This window comes from Oncorhynchus tshawytscha, unplaced genomic scaffold (genome assembly GCF_018296145.1).
Source record: "Oncorhynchus tshawytscha isolate Ot180627B unplaced genomic scaffold, Otsh_v2.0 Un_contig_4162_pilon_pilon, whole genome shotgun sequence".
In the NCBI taxonomy this organism is placed as follows: Eukaryota; Metazoa; Chordata; class Actinopteri; order Salmoniformes; family Salmonidae; genus Oncorhynchus; species Oncorhynchus tshawytscha.
In genome coordinates, this window is record NW_024609704.1 from 110,254 (window position 1) to 118,279 (window position 8,026).

Consider the following 8,026-nt stretch of genomic DNA (forward strand, 5'->3'; position numbering starts at 1 on the left):
GTAAGGTCTACTACACCTGTTGTATTCAGCATTTCACTGTGAGGTTTACTACACCTGTTGTATTCAGCATTTCACTGTGAGGTCTACTACACCTGTTGTATTCAGCATTTCACTGTAAGGTCTACTACACCTGTTGTATTCAGCATTTCACTGTAAGGTCTACTACACCTGTTGTATTCAGCATTTCACTGTGAGGTCTACTACACCTGTTGTATTCAGCATTTCACTGTGAGGTCTACTACACCTGTTGTATTCAGCATTTCACTGTAAGGTCTACTACACCTGTTGTATTCAGCATTTCACTGTATTCAGCATTTCACTGAGGTCTACTACACCTGTTGTATTCAGCATTTCACTGTGAGGTCTACTACACCTGTTGTATTCAGCATTTCACTGTGAGGTCTACTACACCTGTTGTATTCAGCATTTCACTGTAAGGTCTACTACACCTGTTGTATTCAGCATTTCACTGTGAGGTCTACTACACCTGTTGTATTCAGCATTTCACTGTGAGGTCTACTACACCTGTTGTATTCAGCATTTCACTGTAAGGTCTACTACACCTGTTGTATTCAGCATTTCACTGTAAGGTCTACTACACCTGTTGTATTCAGCATTTCACTGTAAGGTCTACTACACCTGTTGTATTCAGCATTTCACTGTAAGGTCTACTACACCTGTTGTATTCAGCATTTCACTGTAAGGTCTACTACACCTGTTGTATTCAGCATTTCACTGTAAGGTCTACTACACCTGTTGTATTCAGCATTTCACTGTGAGGTCTACTACACCTGTTGTATTCAGCATTTCACTGTGAGGTCTACTACACCTGTTGTATTCAGCATTTCACTGTAAGGTCTACTTCACCTGTTGTATTCAGCATTTCACTGTAAGGTCTACTACACCTGTTGTATTCGACACATGTGACTAATAAAATGTGATTTGATTTGATTCGATTTGATCAATGTCATATGGGGCCTTATAAGTTATTAATGATATCAATGTCATATCAACAACACAGAGACAGAGGGACACAGAGGGACACAGAGACAGAGGGACACAGAGACAGAGGGACACAGACACAGAGGGACACTGAGACAGAGGGACAGAGAGACAGGGGGACACAGAGACAGAGGACACAGAGGGACACAGAGACAGAAGGACAGAGAGAGACAGAGGGACACAGAGGGACACAGAGACAGAGGACACAGAGGGACACAGAGACAGAGGGACAGAGAGAGACAGAGGGACACAGAAGGACACAGAGGGACACAGAGACAGAGGGCCACAGAGACAGAGGGACACAGAGACAAAGGGACACAGAGACAGAGCGACACAGAGGGACACAGAGGGACACAGAGGGACACAGAGTCAGTGGGACACAGAGACAGAGGGACACAGACACAGGGAGACACAGAGACACAGAGACAGAGGGACTCAGAGGGACTCAGAGGGACACAGAGGGACACAGAGACAGATGGACACAGAGGGACATGACATTGGTGCACCTCACCTCATTCAAACAGACAGATGTGAGGGACTCTATTTATTTATATGTCTATCAGACGGGGCCTTTGGAGCCTGAAGCAATCCACTCAATGTTTCACCTAATATCCACAGACCAAACTGTGTGTTCTTTCACCGTTGTTGATTCTATTGAGCACAATTTGTGAACCATTACACAATACAGGTGAAAATCAATGTACATTCTATTGGTTTTGGGATGGTCTAGGTGATCTACGGGCCATTGAACCCGATGAGTATTCACGTAGGTGCATACAGTTGAAATATTTATCACACACTCTCAGAGCTTAGTTCATTGCAGGTCATATTGCTTCATGTAAACTCTGTAGGGGTTTGTCTTTCTGCTGAATGATAAGCTATTTAATGTTCAATCTGCAGGTAGAGGAGTGGCTGAAGAGCAGAGCTGTGTTGTTGGACAATGTACCAGGTCTACATCCTGATGATTCAACAGAGCTGTGTTGGACAATGTACCAGGTCTACATCCTGATGATTCAACAGAGCTGTGTTGGACAATGTACCAGGTCTACATCCTGATGATTCAACAGAGCTGTGTTGGACAATGTACCAGGTCTACATCCTGATGATTCAACAGAGCTGTGTTGGACAATGTACCAGGTCTACATCCTGATGATTCAACAGAGCTGTGTTGGACAATGTACCAGGTCTACATCCTGATGATTCAACAGAGCTGTGTTGGACAATGTACCAGGTCTACATCCTGATGATTCAACAGAGCTGTGTTGTTGGACAATGTACCAGGTCTACATCCTGATGATTCAACAGAGCTGTGTTGGACAATGTACCAGGTCTACATCCTGATGATTCAACAGAGCTGTGTTGGACAATGTACCAGGTCTACATCCTGATGATTCAACAGAGCTGTGTTGGACAATGTACCAGGTCTACATCCTGATGATTCAACAGAGCTGTGTTGTTGGACAATGTACCAGGTCTACATCCTGATGATTCAACAGGAAATAGGCTTCCTGGAAATGGAATGCATGTCCTGTATTCACACTCATAACATGGATTTAGTCAATAACCAATAGGAATAGAGTAGAAACCATTGAGCACATTTACAAGGAAATTAATTTTTTACTTAAAAGGAAGATACACTCTTAGACAAGAAAAAGGTGCTATCACCTTCAGCTGTCCCCATAGGAGAACCCTTTAAGGGGTTATTCAGCTGTCCCCATAGGAGAACCCTTTGAATAACCATATTGGGTTGCAGGTAGAACCCTTATGGGTTCCATGTAGAACCCTTTCTACAGAGGGTTCTACATGGAACAAAAAAGGGTTCTACCTGGAACCAAAAAAGTTCTACCTTGAACCAAAAAGGGTTCTACCTGGAACCCAAAGGGGTTCTACCTGGAACCCAAAAAGGGTTCTACCTGGAACCCAACAGGGTTATGGTACGGAGACAGCTGAAGAACCGTTTTGGAAGCCTTGTTTCTACCAGTATTTCTATTGGTAACTAAGGGGATCCAGGAAGCTATATTGAACTGAAGACGTGATAAAGACACTTGACACATCCCTCGTCTTTTCTCAGCAACCAAGTGATGACGCACAGAAGCTGTTAAAATGTCCAAGTGAATATCTGACGACAACACGTCTTCATCACTGAAGTGTCATTACACACTGACATGGACTTTTCTCCCCTCCAATGAGTCACCAGTTGGTCGGGCATGGTCCCTTATCGTGACGATACGAGTGTTCAATAATCATCAAGATTAATGAAGATTTCTTATCACTAAATACTGTTTATTAATAATCAATGGAAAATACACTGAGTTTAGAATACATTTGTAAATGCTTCCCATTCGACGGAGAAAAGCCAACAGACAAGGCCTTTTCAACCACAACCAAAAGGACATTCTGAGATGTGGCTAGAGATGGTCAGACAGTCAACTACATTACATTTAAACAATAAGTATGTTTTGAGGTGTCTGCCTTATATCTGAGCACTATAAGAAAGCTCAGGATTCATTTATAATAGTTTAACTGTGGAATGACCCTTTGGCGTAGAAATAGCCTATTCACTTCACCAGTCATTTTCCCGGCCCAGTACTGAGTTACCTTCAGACAGTCAGGTCTGAGTTACCTTCAGACAGTCAGTACTGGGTTACCTTCAGACAGTCAGGTCTGGGTTCCCTTCAGACAGTCAGGTCTGGGTTCCCTTCAGACAGTCAGGTCTGGGTTCCCTTCAGACAGTCAGGTCTGGGTTCCCTCAGACAGTCAGGTCTGGGTTCCCTTCAGACAGTCAGGTCTGGGTTCCCTCCAGACAGTCTTGTGGGCGTGGTAGATCAAAACAAAACTGTTTAGACTCTGGAGACATTTTCCTGAGAAGACAGATTTTCGGGACGTCACATAATGGTCTGACAAACACACCTGCTACGCAAAAGTCAATTATGGTCAATTCTGACATAAACTGCATCCCATCTACAAAACCCAAAACCCGCGCCAAAACCAGCGTCAGAATCAGCGCCAAAATCAGCGCCAAAATCCGCGGATGTGGTATATTGAGACGCAGCCCAGATATCGTTAGTTTAATTAAGAGTGTATTTCAAAAGGGTTCTACTAAACTAACATGTGGAATTGTTTTAAGATGGTCATACCAAGAAACATTTAGCTTTTTGGTTTAGTCAAGAACAAAAAATGCATCAAAAGCAAGTTTGTTTTAAAGTATCTGTCCTATATCTGAGAGGTATAAGAAAGATCAGGATTGTATTTTAATATTTGTACCAATATTTAACAAAAAATAAATGTCACTAAACTACTTCCACATACGTCCTTTCGTGTTTTTAACCGGTACGAGGGGATCTTCAAATCAAATTGTATATGTCAGTACCGTGAAATGCTCACGTTCACGTCCAGTGAGGGTTGTGGGCGTCCTAGAGTAAAACATGTCGTTTGTAGGCCTAACCGTTCCGACGCTCATTTTTTGCTCAATTAATTTTAATTTTTTTTAAACTCATAATGACAATAAAACAACATCACAAAATATACAGGTATTTATATACAAAAACAAATCTATGTCCCAGAAAGATGCTACAACAATGTTTACTGACGGGCTATTGGTCCTCTTCCCGGGCCGTCAGTCACCCAGTGGGACAACGTCCAGATTGACCTGTAAACAGTGATCTGATGACTTCATATCGGTGGATTCAGTGGGAACTCCATGTCATCCTCTATGTCCAGCTCTTGGTCTGTATCGTCTGAAATGTCTGACTCTATTTGTCCTTGTGATAGAGGCGACGTGGAACACTGCAACCGACTGTGAGTGTGCGTCATCTCTGTAGCCCTACATCTCTGGTCCCGGCCCGGACTGAGGCTCACACCGGACTCCGGTCCCTCCTCGCAGTTTCTCCCGGTGCTATCGTCCTCCAGATCTGTCTTACTGCCGGTAGGGTTCTCCTGGGGGGAAATAACAACAACGGTGACCAATCAGCCACAACGTACATTTCACATTGGGTATGACATTGGCATTGTGCATGAATTTTACGCACAGGCTACTCAAGCACGAAATCTACAATAAATGTTTTTTTTTTTAGCTTGACATTAGATATAAATAGCCTTTTCTCTATTCATAATTGACAACTTTAATCGAAAAGTACATTAAACCCCGTCCTAATTTATTCATACCTGCTTCAGTCGCCTCCACTTGGCTCTTCGATTTTGGAACCACGTCTTCACCTGGAAAACAATGTCAACGAGAAATGTTTTAAAATGTTAGTCTACTAGATTGTGTGTCAGATCATTTACCTAAGACTATAGGCCTATGCGGAAATCAGTTGAACGAAATGTCTTTAAAAAAAGAATGTAATTGATGATACGGGTGAAACGGATAAAACCCAACTGACATGAATAGATACTGGATGTGGACCCTAATAACACATACTGCTGACCTGTCGTTCACTCAGTTGCAACATTTTAGCCAGTCGTTTTCGTTCGGGGGGTGAAAGGTATTTCTGTGTCTCAAACTTCTTTTCCAGCTCTATTGTCTGGTCGTTGGAGAATCGGACCTGTCCACCTTTTCTCTTGTGCAGTGGACGCTGAATGAACGGGCTCCATAGAAGTTGTTTACCTTTGAAGACAAAAAAATACAAATAATGATTTAATATTGAAAAACATGTTTAGACAAATGGGGCAGAATTATATGCTTAATGTTAGACCTTTAAAGTAGCCCCCCAAAAAAGTGAAAATAAATCAAAATTGTTTTCGTTAAACTTGATTCGTTTCTCCTCCAGCAGAGGCCTAATTGATTCTATGCAAATATTTACAGTTTTTATCATCTTTCTTGTCCGTGTTTTGCAGGCATCCGTTTAACCTCCGTTTTTAAGGAAGGCCGTGAGTTGAAACTTGAAGCAGAGTGGTAGAGAGTAGAACTATGGCAAAATATCCGTCCTGTGTTTCCTGTTGCTTTGCCTCACCAGTTTCTCTCATTACTAACGACCTTGCCATCAACATACTGCAATTGATGCTATTTAAAATCGACATATGTTTGAATCAGCTAATCTCATTAAACTATAACCTTAACCTCATAAGAATACAATAATAATCACCATTACAATAGTTAAATCCTTTAAAAAAACGATATATATATATATATACACACATATATATACATACGCATACATATATATCTTCCAAAAGGCAAAAAATAAATTATCGCTTTAAAAAAAATAATGATTCATTATACCCCAAAAATATTTTGATTTTGTGGCACAATGATCAAACCCATATTTTTCTTAAAGGCATGAATTGAATTATTTAATAAATGAAATCAATTGGATTAAATAGTGAAATTCAAATCAATTCAAAAGTCACCCTAAAGATGTTTAAATTGCGTCAGTTCATATGCCTATTTCATGTTTTGCAGTTTGATTATTTTAGCAACCATAAAGTCACAATCCACCGCAGAGGAAATGAACAATATCAGACAAACGGATCCCGGCTATCAGAAGTCGAGTGTTTCCTGAATGTGTCTGTATTGAGGATGTCGATAAAATAATCAGCATCATGCACGACTCCCGGGGAAGAGGCTGCTCGAGGCCGCCAGGAAAACATTCAACAGCTTCTGAAAGCAGATTTACTCCTATCGAGAGCTCAAGACTTCCTGTATGAACGGAAAGGGTCAGGCTTGCTGAACAGAGAGGCAGTTCACCCCAGGGCGACACTTTAATGCTGAAATAACAAGTGATTTAGAGCATGTTTTAGTCGCAGGATGCATCGGATGTTTGAAACAATAACGGATTTTGCACCAAAAAAAACCTCAAGGTGGTTGATTTAAGTGGCCCAACACTTTAACAATTAGCAAATTAAACAGACAACTTAATAATGTATTTAAGTAAATTATGCCTGAAGTAAATCAACTATGTTCAAGCATCATATAATGCTTACACATTTTTACCTCTAAAACATACTACCACTTTAGGATGGAAACCTGCAGCACGCAGGGAATGAGAATCTAGTTTCAAAATCAAGTACACGCACACACTTTTAATCTCCTTTCGCCTACACATTGTACATAGGTTATTACAGACGTATAGTAGTTGTCAACATTAAAGTATCTTTAACGAATATCAGCAGAAAAATCATCCAAACAAGTAAGAGATTGATATGAGTTGAACTCACCAAGCGGGTCGTGCCTGATCAGAGTATAGTCCCCCATAGACCGGTGGAATGGATACAGTGAATTAGCGAAAGCCCCGGAGGCATACGTGGCGGTGAGCGCAGCGTGGTGGGAGAACGCAGGGTGGATCGGTGTCGGTTCATAGATGGGGGTCCGGTACGGAGAGACCAAACTGGTGAAGGATGAATTCGGTGACGGTAGATTTGGCGTGGAGACCACCGCTGAAGACTGGGTCAGGGTCTCATTTCTCCCCAGGATGTCTTCGATGTAGAAAGGAGTTGGGTGGACGGGCTGGATAGGGGTCGGCGCGTAAAGAGGAACAGCCATGGCTGAAGGCGCACTGTGTTGGTACTGCATGATCACACTGTGTTGGTACTGAATAATATCTCTATTCAACTATATTATCTTCTGCTGTCAAAGGAAGAAGTGTAGGAAACCTATAGGCGCCTCTCTCTCTCTCTCTCCATGAGTTGGCTGGTGACTGTTACCTCAGTTAAAGCTACTTCATATCTCAGCATTAGAGGGAGGAGATAACGGAGCAGGCCACTTCCTGCAGGTACACACACACACTGCGATTGGTCCCCTCGGCAAATACACTTTATAATTCAATAATATCCAATCATTAGGCTATCCTTTATCTTACCTTTAAGCGCCTATGTTCATTAATAAAATAGGCCTTTACGTGTTATCTGTTAAAAGAAAGAAAGATGGTATGAACATCTCCTGACGCGTGGCACATGTTAAAAATAAATTTCTTTATAAGTGATTCAATAGGCACGTGGTTTTCCAGATTAAATAGAACAGGCTATTCACGTGGTTTTCCAGATTCAATAGAATAGGCTATTCACGTGGTTTTCCAGATTCAATAGA

General features: G+C 41.7%; 1 protein-coding gene across 1 annotated transcript; it reads right to left on the reverse strand.

Annotated features, from left to right (window-relative positions):
- Positions 1–2,870: 2,870 nt before the first annotated feature.
- Positions 2,871–7,670, reverse strand: hhex (hematopoietically expressed homeobox). Its single transcript, XM_042317119.1, has 4 exons — positions 7,159–7,670; positions 5,430–5,608; positions 5,167–5,217; positions 2,871–4,938 (listed from the first exon to the last, which is right to left on the reverse strand). The coding sequence occupies exons 1-4, from the start codon at positions 7,511–7,513 to the stop codon at positions 4,675–4,677; spliced, it is 849 nt and encodes a 282-aa protein (XP_042173053.1). The 5' UTR covers positions 7,514–7,670; the 3' UTR covers positions 2,871–4,674.
- Between the last annotated feature and the right edge of the window lie 356 nt (positions 7,671–8,026).